The 14456-nt window shown below is 39.3% G+C and overlaps 1 protein-coding gene and 1 pseudogene across 1 annotated transcript in view; both read right to left on the bottom strand.

The window, feature by feature from the left end:
- Nucleotides 1-14456, bottom strand: part of EFCAB5 (EF-hand calcium binding domain 5) — a 170793-nt gene that overhangs the window by 41185 nt on the left and 115152 nt on the right. Inside the window, exon 15 of the mRNA XM_011990371.1 lies at nucleotides 10997-11153. Within this exon, the coding sequence (XP_011845761.1) occupies nucleotides 10997-11153 (157 nt within the window). The remainder of the gene's footprint in view (nucleotides 1-10996; nucleotides 11154-14456) is intronic.
- On the bottom strand, nucleotides 1148-2227 carry LOC105547023 (annotated as a pseudogene).

Raw genomic sequence — 14456 nt, 5'->3', positions numbered from 1 at the left:
TGGCTAATTTTTGTATTTTTAGTAGAGACAGGGTATTGCCATGTTGGCCAGGCTAGTCTGGAACTCCTGACCTCAGGTGATCCACCTGCCTCGGCCTCCCAAAGTGCTGGGATTACAGGTATAAGCCACAGTGCCTGGCCCATTTTGAGTTTATTTTTATATATGATGAGAGATAGGGGTCTAGTTTTATTTTCCTTCATATGAACATCCGATTTCCCCAGCAATATTTGTTGAAGAAACTCTCCCTTTCCCAATGAATGTTCTTGGCACCTTTGTTGAAAATCAGTTGGCTGTAAATATATGCATTTCTTTCTGGGTTCACTATTCTGTTCCATTGGTCTATGTGTTTTTATGCCAGTACCATGCTGTTTTGGTTACTAGAGATTTGTAGTATATTTTAAAGTCTGGTAGTGTGATATCTATTTGTTCTTTTTGTTCAGGATTGTTTTGGCTATCCATGGCATTTTGGATAGCCAAATTTTCGAATTTTTTGTTTATTTAGGTGAAAAATGCTATTGGTATTTGATCGGGATTGTGTTGAATCTGTAGATTGCTTTTGGTAGTATGGTCATTTTCTTTTTCTTTTTCTTTTTTTTAAAGGGGCTGTAATTGTATTTATTAGATTAACAAGGCAAATGTGAATTTTCTTTTCTATGTTCCGGTGAGTCTGTATTGGTTGACTCAGACAGACAGGAAGCCACAAGGAAACAAAGAAGTAATCATTTGTTGAGAGACGTGATTAACTATGTTCTTCCCCGAAGCTACTGGGATGGGAAAGGTCAGTGACTTCCTTAGAACCCTGAGACAATTGGGGGGTCTGGAGACCTGCTGTGCCCCTGCTACTGGAGCAGCCCCCCTGCCAAGGCAGCCTCAAGTTCAGGAACAACTAATTACCAGCTCCGGCATTCAGTTTGTCTAGCCTTATGATGGCTACATAGGCCACTTCCCACTGTTTTCTTTTTCAGCTGAACACCATCGGCCTGGGTATCCCTTTTGGGGGAATATGTCTGTCTGTCTGAACCCCTTTCTCTTCAAATGGCTCTGTGGTAAAATCTGGTCATACCATGCTCCAGCACCAGGGGTACATGAGAGTACGCAGTCTGTGAGCGCCCATGAGGACTCTCGTGCTGGGCCCCCGGAGCCCAGGCTAGCTGTGGTACCAGTCGAGAAAGAGAAAGGAGAAGGAGCACACATCATGGGGAAGAAGAGGATTCACACGTGGAAGCCAGCGTTGTTGTTAATGGCCTCTCTTATGTCTTTGTTGCCTTCCTTGATATTTTCAGTTGCCCCCACAACTAACTGGTGAATGCTATCAATCTCAGCTTCCTGTGGCAAAACCTTTTCCGTGAATATCTCTTGAAGTCTGGAAATCTCAACCACTCTCCCTTCGATCTGCCTCACTTCATCAAACAACCTGTTCATTTCACCAATTCGTCGCTGATTTTCCAGTTCAAACATTTGTATTTCTTCTGGGGATAATTCATCTTCACCTTTGCCATCTCCCCAGGTTCCCAATTCAGGTTGTGTTTCAGCCAAAATCTTTTCTGGATGTTCTTCAGTGGCAGGGTTTTCTTCAGAGTCTTTTGAAGGACTCTGTGAAACTTTCTCAGATGTGGATTCTCTTGTCTTTGTATTTGGTTCTGGTTTCAGCTTAGATAATCTTTTCTTATCCACCACTCTTAACTCGGATGGCTCTTTGTTCTGAGTAAAGTTTACACACTGTTTTTTTTTAAGTAGTCTTCAGTGAAATCCAAAACAGCAGTCCTGTGCTCCTTCACTGCTGGGAATGTATCTCCTTGTGAGCTTCTGTTCGTAGTTGTTGAATTGTTTCTGAACAGGTCCTCATGGATATCTGGACATCCTGGTCTATCTGGTCTTTTTCTGTGTCTGTCATTCTCCCAGGTTCAGACATGGTATAGCTATAAGCATTAATATAATCTTTCCTGTGTTCCAGAAGACAGTCTCTCAGTTTGCCAATGTGAGAAATCACTTCATGGGCCCGGCTGGAGAAGTCGCCCTTGGGCCAGGGACTGCGGCGGAACAGCTCACCCCGGCTGCCATCGACTCCGCCGCTCACCGCCACTCCCAGCGCCTTGTTCTGCGTCTTCACGGTCTTGACACTGGTCCGGAATAGCAGCGTGATGTCTACCGCCCTAGCGATCGGCACCGGCAGCCCCACACGGGACCTGCCCGCGTCAGCAGCTGGCGACAGCGGTAGTATGGTCATTTTCACAAGTTTAATTTTTCCAATCCATGAACGTGAGATGTCTTCCATTTTCTGGTGTCCTCTTCAATTTCTTTCATCAGCGTTTTACAGTTTTCCTTGTAGACGTCTTTCACCTCCCTGGTTAAATTTATTCCTATGTATTGTATTTTTTTGTGGCTACTGTAAATGGGGTTACTTTTAAAATTTCTTTTTCTTCTGGTTGATTGCTAATGTATAGAAATGCTACTGATTTTTTTTTTTTTTTACGGAGTCTCGCTCTGTCGCCCAGGCTGGAGGGCAGAGGCGCGATCTCGGCTCACTGCAAGCTCTGCCTCCCGGGTTCACGCCATTCTCCTGCCTCAGCCTCCTGAGTAGCTGGGACTACAGGTGCCCACCACCACGTTCGGCTAATTTTTTGTATTTTTAGTAGAGACGGGGTTTCACCGTGTTAGCCAGGATGGTCTCGATTTCCTGACCTCGTGATCTGCCTACCTCGGCCTCCCAAAGTGCTGGAATTACAGGCGTGAGCCACCGCACCCGGCCTACTGATTTTTGTATGTTGATTTTGTATCCTGCAACTTTACTGAATTCGTTGATCAGTTTTAATAATTTTTTGGTGGAGCTTTTAGGGTTTTTTATATATAAGATCATGTCATCTACAACAGGGACAATTTGACTTTCTCTTTTCCAATTAGATGCCCTTTATTTCTGTCTCTTTCCTAACTGCTCTGGCTAGGACATCTAGAATAAACGGATGTGGAATAAAAGTGGTGAAAGTGGGCATCTTTTTCTCATTCCAGATCTTAGAAAAAAATATTTCAACTTTCCCCCATTTAGTATGATGTTGCCTTTGTTATGTATGACCTTTCTTGTGTTGAGGTATTTTCCTTCTAAACCTAACTTGTTGAGAGTTTTTATCATGAAGGAATATTGAATTTTATCAAATGCTTTTCCTGCATCTATTGAGAGGGTCATATGATTTTTTGTCTATTCTGTTGATGGGATGTATCATGGTTATTGATATTTGTATGTTAAATCATCTTTGCATTATTGGGATAAATCCCAGTTGATCAGGGTGAATGATCTTTTATTTCCTTCTTCTTCTTATTATTATAGAGACAGGGTCTCATTATGTTGCCCAGACTAGTCTCAAACTATTGGGCTCAAGTGATCCTCCTGTCCTGGCCCCCCAAAGTGCTGGGATTAGAGGTAAAGACCACCACACTCAGCCTTTCTTTTATTCTCTGTGTGAATGATCTTTTTAATGTGTTGCTGGATTCAGTTTGCTAGCATTTTGTTGAGAATCTTACATTTATGTTCATTAGGGATACTGGCTTATAATTCTGTTTCTGTTGTTGTTGTGTTCTTGTCTGGTGTTAGTATTAGCATAATGCTGGCCTCATAGAATGAGTTTGGAAGGATTCCTTCCTCTTCAATTTTCTAAAAGAGTTTGAGAAGAACTGATATTAGATATTCTTTAAATATTTGGTAGAATTCTGCAGTGGAGTCATCAGATCCTGGGCTTTTCTTTGATGAGAGACATTTTATTACAGATTAAGTCTTGTTAATTGTGATTGGTCTGTTCAGGTTTTCTATTTCTTTTTGCTTCAATCTTGGTAGGTTGTACATATCCAGGAATTTATCCATTCCTGCTAGGTTTTCTATTATGTTGGCATATAGTTTGTAATAGTCACTAATGATTCTTTGTATTGCTGTGGTGTCAGTAGTAATGTCTCCTTTTTCATTTCTGATTTTATTCACTTGGGTCTTTTTTTTCTTGGTTAGTCTAGCTAATGGTTTGGCAATATGGTTTATCTTTTACAAAACCGACTTTTTGTTTTGTTGATTTTTTGGGTTTTTTGGTCTTAATTTTATTTATTTCTGCTTTGATCTTTATTATTTCTTTTTTTCTACTAGTTTTGAGTCTGGTTTATTCTTGCTTTTCAAATTCCTTGAGATGCATTGTTAGATTGTTTATTTGAAATCTTTCTACAATTTTGATGTGAGCATTTATTTCTATAAACTTCCCTTTCAATACTGCTTTTTCTGTATTTCATAGGTTTTAGTATGTTGTGTTTCTATTTTCTCTCGTTCCAAGAAATCTTATGATGTCATGGGACCTCAGTAGAAGAAATTTTAAAAAATAAATTAAAAAGTAAAAAAGTAAAAATTACAAAAAAAATTAAATTCCCTTCTTAATTTCTTCACTGACCCACTGCTCATTCAGGAGCATGTTGTTTGAATTCTAAAGTTGCTCTTGTTATTGATTTCTATTTTTATTTCATTGAGGTCAGAAAAGATATTTGATATGATTTCAATTTCTTTAAATTTAATAAGATTTGTTTTCTGACTTAACATGTGATCTATCCTGGAGAATGTTCCATGGGCTGAAAAAAAAGAGGTGTATTCTGCAGCTAGCTGTTGGATGAAATGTTCTATAAATATCTGTTATGTCCATTTGGTCTAATGTTTAGTTTAAATCCAATGTTTCTTTATTGATTTTCTGTCTAAATGATCTGTCCCATTTATTGATTTTCTGTCTAAATGATCTGTCCCATGCTGAGAGTAGGGTGTTGAAGTCCCCAACTATTACTGTATTAGAGTTTATCTCTTCCTTTAGATTTAATAATATTTGCTTTATAATATTGGAGTGCTCTGATGTTGGGTGCATGTATGTTTAGAGTTGTTCTCTTGCTGAATTGATCCCTTTATCATTATATAATGACATTTTTCTCTTTTTACAGTTTTGACTTGAAGTCTGTTTTGTCTAAGTATAGCTACTCCTGCTTGCTTTCAATTTCCATTCATGTGAAATATCTTTTTCCATCCCTTCACTTTCAGTCTACATATGTCTTTACAGGTGAACCGAGTTTCTTCTAGGCAGCATATAGTTAGGTCATTTTTTGTTTGTTTGTTTGTTTGTTTTGAGACAGAACCTGGCTCTGTCACCCAGGCTGGAGTGCAGTGGTGCAATCTTGGCTCACTGCAACCTCTGCCTCCTGGGTTCAAGCAATTCTCCCACGTCAGCCTCCCAAGTAGCTGGGACTACAGGCACGTGCCATCACACCCAGCTAATTTTCATATTTTTAGTAGAGATGGGATTTCACCATTTTGGCCAGGATGGTTTCAATCTCTTGACCCTGTGATCCACCTGCCTCGGCTCCCAAAGTGCTGGGATTACAGGAATGAGCCACTGCACCTGGCCAGTTAGGTCATGTTTTTAATTTATTCAGTTAATCTATATCTTTTAAGTGGGGGATTTAATCCATTTATATTCAAAGCTATTGTTGATAGGTGAGTACTTACTCCTGTCATTTTGTTAATTGTTTTCTGGTTGTTTTGTATATCCTTTGTTCCTTTTTTCCCCTCTTATTAGTATTGCAGTGTACTGGTTTTCTTTGGTGATAGGATTTGATTCTTTTATTTCTCTTTTGTATATCTGCCCTACCAGTGAGTTTCATATTTTTGCATGTTTTCATGATAGTGATTATCATCTTTTCACTTCCAGATATAGGGCTCCCTTGAGCATTTCTTGTAAGGCCAGTTTAGTGGTGATACTTTCCCTCAGTTTTTGCATATCTGTGAAAGACTTTATTGTTCTCTCATTTCTGAAGGACAGTTTTTCTGTATATAATATTCTTGGTTGGCAAATTTTTTTTTTCTTTCAGCACTTTGAATATATCATCCCATTCTCTTATGGCCTATAAGATTTCTGCAACAAATTCTGTTGTTATTCTAATGGGGACTCCAATGTTAGTCTAATGGTGATTCCCTTATATGTGACTTTTCTCTGGCTTTCCGTTATATGATACTTTTCTCTGGCTGTTTTTAGAGTTCTCTCTTTGTCTTTGACTTTTGACAATTTGACCTTAATTTGCCTTGGGGAGGAATTTTAGGCTGTATCTATTTGGGAAATTTTGAGCTTCCTGGATCTGGATGTCCATATGTCTCCCCAGACTTGGGAAGTTTCCAGCTATTGTTTTGTTAAATAGGTTTTCAAATATTTTCCCTTCTCTTCTCCTTCTGGAAGTCCCATAATACAAATATTTGTTCACTTAATAGTGATAATTGTAGGCTTTCTTCACTCTTTTTCATTCTTATTTCTTTTTTCTTTCTCTGACTGGGTAATTTCAAATGGCCTATCTTCAAGTTCAGAGATTAGTTTTTCTGCTTGATTAATAAGTCTGCTGGTGAAGCTCTCTATTGTATTTCTATTTCATTCATTGAATTCTTCAGCTGCAGGGTTTCTGTCTGCTTCTTTTTTATGACTTCCATCTCTTTGTTGAATTTCTCATTCATATGGGGATTTGTTTTCCTGATTTTGTTGAACTGTCAATCTGAATTTTCTTGTCTTGTTGAGTTTCCTTAAGATCATTATTTTAAATTCCTTTCCTGGCAATTAATTAATTTCCTTTCTTCAGTGTCTGTTACTAGAGAGTTATATTCCTTCAGTAGTGCCATATTTCCTTGCTTTATCATGTTTCTTGTGTACCTGCATTGATGTCTGTGTACTTGGTGGAATAACTGCCTCTTCCAAACTTTCTAGAGTGGCTTTTATAGAGGAAGATTTTCACCTGTAGTTGAAATTTTGTGTGCTCATTGGGATGGATGTGGCGACATTGTTTCCAGATAGGTGAAATGGTATAGTCTCTGTGCAGTTTCTTTAACTGTGTTCAACATCAGTAATACCTGTGGGCACCTCAGTGGCCTTGGCTGTAGAAAGTTTGTGAGAGCAGCAGCAGCGGCATATGTTATTAATGTCCTTGAAGTTGAGGGCTTTTGGAGTCCTCCTACTCTTGTTTTCCCCACAATGGGGAAACTTAGCTGAGGGGGATCCCTCTTGGTGTCAGGTCTGACATGGCCTATAAGCAGCTGCAGTGGCACTGGGTTCCAGGTGCAGTTGCTCAGAGCAGGTGTGGGGTTAGGGTCCTAAGCACAGGATCTCCCAAACTTATTGTGGCTCCTGAGTCTTGGGGTGCAGGTTTGGTTTCTGTGGCAAGGTTGGGTGTAGGTTGCCCATAGAGACACGATCTGTGACTCTGAGGCACGTCCTAGCAGCTTGAGCCCAGGAGGCTGGGCTGTAGCTGTGATTTTACCCCTGGGGGGCAGGGCACAGCACTGGCCTGACTCCAGAGAGGAAGCTTGCTGTGGAGGTTTGGGCCCAGGAGGAGGATATGGTTGCAATATGGGAACCTAAACAAATAAAACTCAAAGGCAACTCAGGTCTCAGGGCATGAGGCACTGTGTAGTAGTGACACAAGACCATGGAATGGTGGGGCTCAGCATTATCCAAGACACTGTAAAACCAGGTACAATGGCAGCAAGTAACCCAGAAAAGCAGAGCACAGCTGTTCTTCGGGCCTTAGGAAGTACAAGGAAAAGAATAGCAGTGACTCCACTTTCCAGGGAGAGGGGTATTTCAGCCACTCAGACTCTAGGGGTCTAGTACAGCTCCAGAGAAGCCAGGTACTAGAGTTGTTTGGACTGTAAGGCAGAGTTCCTTAGTTCAGCCAATGCTCTGTTTCCTTGGGACACAGGTTACGACATCAACTCAGCACTGGGTTGTGTAGCAGCTCAGTTTGGCCAGGGTACCAATTCCCAGAGGGCAATGTGCTGCTTCAGTTCAGGGCTGGGGGTGGCCAAGGCACCATTTCTTGGGATGCAGGGAGTTTCTTCAACTTAGGCACTGAGGAGGAATGACTGCTTTGAGTGGCCAATGAATTGTTTTTCTAGGAGGCAAAGTACTGTCTCAGCTTTGGTCCAAGGGAATGAGGGGAGAGGGAGATGGAGTGACTCCACCTCCACTTGGCCTCATGTGGAAGAGTGCTTGCAGCTCCACTTGGGGATGCTGGGCCACTGGCCTGAGATGGTTTGGTGGTGGCTTAGCCCCAGGGATGAAGGGGTGTCGTGACTACTCACCCCTGAGAAAGACACACTCCAGCCGTAGTTCCAATTCCAAGTTGGTGTAGTGCAGTAGCCACATGTGCCACAAGGGTCAGGGCACTGTGTCAACTTCTTCTCTGGGGAGAGCACAGGTATGTGGTCTAGAGGCAGCTCTCTCAGCTGGGCTTAATGCCTGTGAGGACTGCAGGGGACCCCAGTAGTGAGCTGTGTAGGTGTCCAGGGTGTCGATGGGGGCTGCTGGGATCCTTTTGCTTACTTTCAGTTCATAGGTAGAAGTTCTTCCCAGTTCCCACCTGATCCTGGTTGGGGGATGGGGTAGTGGAGACCTGGCATTGCCTTCTGTTCTCTATGTGGCCATCTTGAGTTTCTGTGCTCACCAGGATTTCTGCTACTCCTCTGAGGCAAGATGGCACTCTCCCTCAGTTATTTTTCTTAATGTAGTTGTTTATTTGTTGTTCTGGCTTGTCTTTGTGAGGGAAACAGGCCCTAAGGGCTTCTAGTTGGCCATCTTGCTGATGTTACCGAAATAAATGTTTCTAAAATGTTTTAATTATAAAAGAGTTAAATGTCCTACTGAAATAGAAATGAACATATTAAAGCAAATTTAGTCATTCAAACAGAAAATTAAAAGGCAAACCCAATAATGTTAATAGCTATCCTATGAAAAGTAATGGAGAAAAAATTACTTATTCCATTAAATTCAACAATGCAGACAGGTCACATGTTCTATAGCTTTTATTTGTGATGTTTCTGCCCAAAAAGATTAGGTTGTATCAGACAGGAATGAAATGGGAAATGAGGCTGGGTGCAGTGGCTCACACCTGTAATCCCAGAACTTTGGGAGACTGAGGCAGGAGGATCTCTTGAGCCCAGGAATTTAAGACCAGCCTGGGCAACATAGTGAGACCCTGTCTTAAAAAAAATAGCCAGGCATGGTGACACCGTCTATAGTCTTAGTTACTCAGGAGGCTGACATGGGAGGATCATTTGAACCTGGGAGATAGAGGCTGGAGTGAGCCATGATTATGCCATTGCACTCCAGCCTTGGCAACAGAGTGAGCTCTTGTCTCTAAAAAAAAGGTTGGTGGGGGGAAGGGGGATGACAGACTAAAAGTTTCAAGTTTCCTCTTCCATATAGAAATCTTCCATTTTGAGGACACCAGCAGAAACCTTTCTAAAAACTTCTAATCCTGTGATTTTATGCTACTTAAATCCCAATTTTAAATCTTGGACAAAGAAGCAATAAGAGTAGAGCAAAACAAGCAAACAAACAAAAGAGCTGTTTGAAGATTTGCCAATAAGTTATTAGCAATGCTTGATATTTAGCATCTTCTTCCTTTTTAAAGAGGATAAATCTGCTTTTCTTCTTCCATACTGCCATCAGCTCAGCAATCATCTCCTCAGACCAAATGGCTACCAATATGTGTTTATTGAGAGTCATTTTGTATAAGCCTACCCTTGGAGAGAATAATTATTCTTGTTTGCAGACATTTTTATCTGGCAGCAGATTCTGCCTCCTCATTGCTGTCCTTATTCTCATTTGCTGGGCTTAATCCTTCATATTTTATGCTATCTATCTGTCCCTATTGCTATACCTTACTCATATATATGATTCCATATAATTCCATGTAATTGGATTCCATATCATCTAATCTATGGGACTTTCTTATAACATTACCCTTAGGTTCCTTAAATTCTAAGATTCATCATATCTAAAGCCTTCATTTTACAAACAAGGAGACCTGGGTCTATGGAGGTTAAGGAACTTGCCAAAGATCACAGGATCATTTAGTGAAGATCCAGTATTGGAACCCAGTTGCTATAACTACTGTCTAGTGTTCTCTGTAGGATGTGGCTTTGTGTTACGAAATTTGCCCATCTTATAAGTGAAAATCACATCATTATGTCTTTTGGAATTTCATTAAGTAAATTCTCTTTGGATATATCAAGACAAGCCAGGTAGTATAATGTAAAATTTGTAGAAGACACAGTTACTGAAGAGAACATGACAATTGATAAACTTAGGAACATTTGAAGCTCAACCAATACAATGATTTTTGAAAGGGCTGAAGAACTTAACTAACCTTGACAGTTCTTTCCCTTGTTTACTATATACTTTAAAAACTGAAAATCTGGTACACCAAAGTTAGCCAGCTAAATCTTTAAACCCAGTGAAGAGAAAAATAATTTAAATTAAGATCTAATAAAATGAAGAAAGGAATTTATCATACTGGAATGAGAATTTTAGTGGCTTTTGACTGGTAAATATTGGTCATAAGAGACAAATATAATACACAAAAAGTCACTAAGGAGAATAAGAAGTTAGTAAATTGAAGAGAAATTTGTAAGCCAGTGAAGACAAAGAGATAAAACAAGAAGAGAGAACAAGCAGAACTGTGGAATGGCTTGGGTTCTTTTAATCTTAAAAGTGAGAGTAGCCAGGTATACAGAAGGAATATAACTATATAGATTTAAGATTTTGGACAAAGCATTCTGCAACATATTCCACTTCTGACTGTGCTGACAAATGCATAAGTCTTCTAATATTTTCACATCCTTGCCAACACTTGTTATTTTCCACTTAAAATATTAGAGCCAGAGTTGGGCACAGTTGGCAGGTGCCTGTAGTTACAGCTGCTCAGGAGGCTGAGGTGGGAGGATCACTGGATCCCAGGAATTAGAGCCCAGCCTGGGCAACACAGTGAGACTCCCATCTCTATTTTTAGAAATTAAAAATAAATAAGATAAATGTATAGCTATACTAGGAGACATGAAGGGTTATCTCGTGGCTTTAGCATAACCAGTATTTTAACTGTATATGTGTACTGGGAAACTTGAAGCCAAGTTAATTACCACAATTTAAATAAGAACATTCTTATATTTTACCTTTCTTCATAGATTCTTTTTCCATTCCCTCCTTGTATGTGTATAGGAGTTCATCAACTTCCTTCAGATCCAGGAAGCCTGAGCCATCACTGTCCCACTTCTGAAAGATGGCTTCTAGAAGAAGCCTCCGTCGGACTTGGAAAGCATTTTGGCTAAACTAGGATACAAACAGGATAATAAAGCACAGAAGATACATGTTCATTGTGCTAGTGTTTATTCCTAAAAAAGTCCAGCATCTTTTATTAAAACAGGTTTACTTTGGTGCTAAGCATGGTATTAACGGAAAATGCAGTGATTCAGCAGTGGTGCATGCCTGTAAATCCAGCCGCTCAGGAGGCTGAGGCAGGAGTATCACTTGAGGCCGGGAGTTGGAGACCAGCCTGAGCAACATAGCGAGACCTCAGTCTTAAAAAAAATTTTTTTTTCAATTTTTTAGAAAAGAAAATGCAGTGATTAATTTTAATCCCTTAAATACCATTTCTCTGTTTTACCTCTAGGCCAAAACAAAAACAAAAACAAAACAAAACAGACATTCTTGTTTGGTCCCATGGTAGGGGGTTATCAGAACTTATTAACATTAGTGTCAACTAAAGTTGGTATACAACCTCCCACTGCTAAACTTGACTGGCTTTGAAGAAAAAGAACAACAACAGGCATTCTCTGCATTAGTATCCCTTAAGAATCATTTGTGTGTGTGTGTGTGTGTGTGCAAATTTCTTCTACAAACCTTAAGAATCTTTGACCATTCTTTTCCACTCCTTCTCTAGTTGTTCAGGAATGTGATAAATACACAGAGTGCTCTGCCTGACTTCTTAGTGGGATTTTAAAATTATTATTATTTTTATCTAGAGACAGAGTCTTGCTGTGTCACCCAGGATGGAATAGAGTGGCATAATTACAGCTCACTGTAACTTCAAATTCCTGAGCCCAAGAGATTTTCCCTCCTCAGCCTCCCAAAGCACTGGAATTACAAGCATGAGCCACTGCACCTGGCCCTAAGGGATATGTTTTGAGTGAAGGGGAATGAATGGCAGTGTTTAAATAATGAAAAATGGCTGTGTTTTAAAAATTCTTTTTTTATATTTAAGATTGATTATATTTGACATTAATTTTATTTATCTTTTAGAGGTTTCACTAGGCTAATTATATTAGTGAGATAGTAATTGAATTAATGTCTAGATAGATCTAATTGCAAAAATAAAATGAATATATACCTTTTGATTAAGTAGGAGGAACTGGAATTGAGAAGGTAAAGGGAATTGTCTAGAATTAGGCTGAAAAGACTCATAGGGCTGATGATTACTGAAAAAGCTTAGTGAAAGTAATTTACATATTTCATGTAAGACACAAGAAATTGTTCATATAAGCTAATGTGTCACCCAAGTAAGTAGTAAGTTCTTAGGAAATATGTACTACCTGGGTGCTCATGAGTAAAAATATATACTCAGCCATAATCATAACGCAGGTGTGTGTACTCATAAAGACACTCACACACAGGCGTATAATGCACACACACACATCTTTGCATATATCCATATCTGCTTGTCAACCTTCAGAGAAAGAATAAAGCTGTACAATAAACCATCTCCTGCCAGGAGCAATCATGTTATTATTAAGGGAATGAGTTCTCTGGGGTGTGATCTTAGAATATTTGATGATAAAATAGAATCTTTAACGGCTATGCTTGTTGAAATAAAGTGATCAGTTTGGTTGTACATTTTTTGACATGAGCCATATCAGGAGCAACTGAGATTGAGAGATTTACTTATAATAGTGACCTCATTTGTATTATTAATAGATAATACTACCCACCTGTTCTAAGGCATTCATTTTCTCTTGTTCTGTTTCAACATAGCCCTCCTTAAAAAAGGAGGTGAGAGTCTCACTGACACTCAAGGGAGCATCTTCACCAACAAATGTCTCCAGGAGTTGCACAAACTGGAGCAGATTGAATGAAACCCCATTGAAGGCAGTTCTGCCTTTTACCTCCTTGCAGGACTGAATATTTCTGATAATTGAGTGTAAATCTGTCAAGCAGGAAATATTACCAAACAGTAAAGTGAACAAGTCTTTCAGTTAGGGAAAATAAATGAGTGCCTATTGTAATGAATACCTGCTATTTTTGCCTGTCAGGAATCCATGCTCCCCTTAGGAGGACAGCATCCTCCTTTTTTCTTTGGAAAAAACATCTCTCCATTGTCAGTTCAGATGAGTCAGGTCATACTGTGCCTCCCACTCTGGTGCCATGGATGGTCATGTGATATACGTCCAGCTAACAATTCATATATGATAGCAATGTAACCTACTATAGGCCAATGGGAGTTAGCCTTAGAACTTTTGGAAGAACTATTAGGGACGAATCATTCTTTTTGTACTCTGATTGCTGAACTAGTAGAATATAAGCTTAGAGATGCTTTCATGGCCATTTTTGTCACAGCATGGAGAAAACTGTCTCAAATTGAAAGTGACACAGAAAAACAGGGCTCAGAGGCAGACAGACAGTATCCTGTTGCTATTGTTGAGCCTTTGAATCTAGTTGTGCCTGAAAACAGCTGCACTCTGAACTTTCTAGTTAAATAAATTACTAAATACCACCACCACAGCTCCTTTCTCCAAGAGTCTTGACTAATATATTTACCTTTTAGCTCAATAGTATAATATGAAGTACATTTCATAAAATGTCAGCAAAGTGACTTCCATTTGATTTATTCATTGATTCAATCATTCATGCCCTTCTATATGAGATTTGATGTGACAAACAAATGATTACTCACAATTTTTATATACATTGGTAAAGCAAAATTGATATAAAGATGACTAAGAAGAATAACATGAATTAGCAGGCTGCAAGAGGTTGACCAATGCCATGCATTTTCACCAGAAAATTTGAGAATAGAAAGTTTGTTATTTGAGGCTTAAATGAGAGAAAAATTTGCAGGTAGGAAGAAGATAATCTTGATCTAATTTAGTTTTACAACTTGTTGATGTGAAAGCCAAAACAATATAATAGGATTTTAGTGAAATATGAGTGCTTTTGGAACAATCATTGTTAAAGACATGCTTTGTCTGAAAGCCAGAAACTACTCTGCTCTGCTGAGTAGATCTTTCTTTGTAAGTCTTCAAAAACAAGATAAGATTCTCACTTGTCTCATATGTTTAGATGTGGCCCTACCAGGGAAAGGCATAGCTGAAATGATTTCTATTGAGTTTTAGTATCTAGTATCTGATTTTCTCTGTATGCTTAGATCATAGCTTTAAAGTGGAGGTAGGGTCATATCATGGTTAAAAAATGTATACTAATACGATAAGTTTCAAAGCAGAAGAGCACTCATCAATAGCACATTCCACCATCAATAGTACACCACCACCAAATACATCTATCTGGTATATATTTAGATTCACCAGCTTACGGACAAAATAATGCAAGGAACACCTTCCCATTCTGCCTTAGCTAAATGCA

The sequence above is a fragment of the Mandrillus leucophaeus genome, unplaced genomic scaffold, assembly GCF_000951045.1.
Source record: "Mandrillus leucophaeus isolate KB7577 unplaced genomic scaffold, Mleu.le_1.0 Scaffold379, whole genome shotgun sequence".
Taxonomy (NCBI): Eukaryota; Metazoa; Chordata; class Mammalia; order Primates; family Cercopithecidae; genus Mandrillus; species Mandrillus leucophaeus.
Note: the sequence above shows the minus strand (reverse complement) of the source record. Positions and strands in the feature narration are given on the sequence as shown.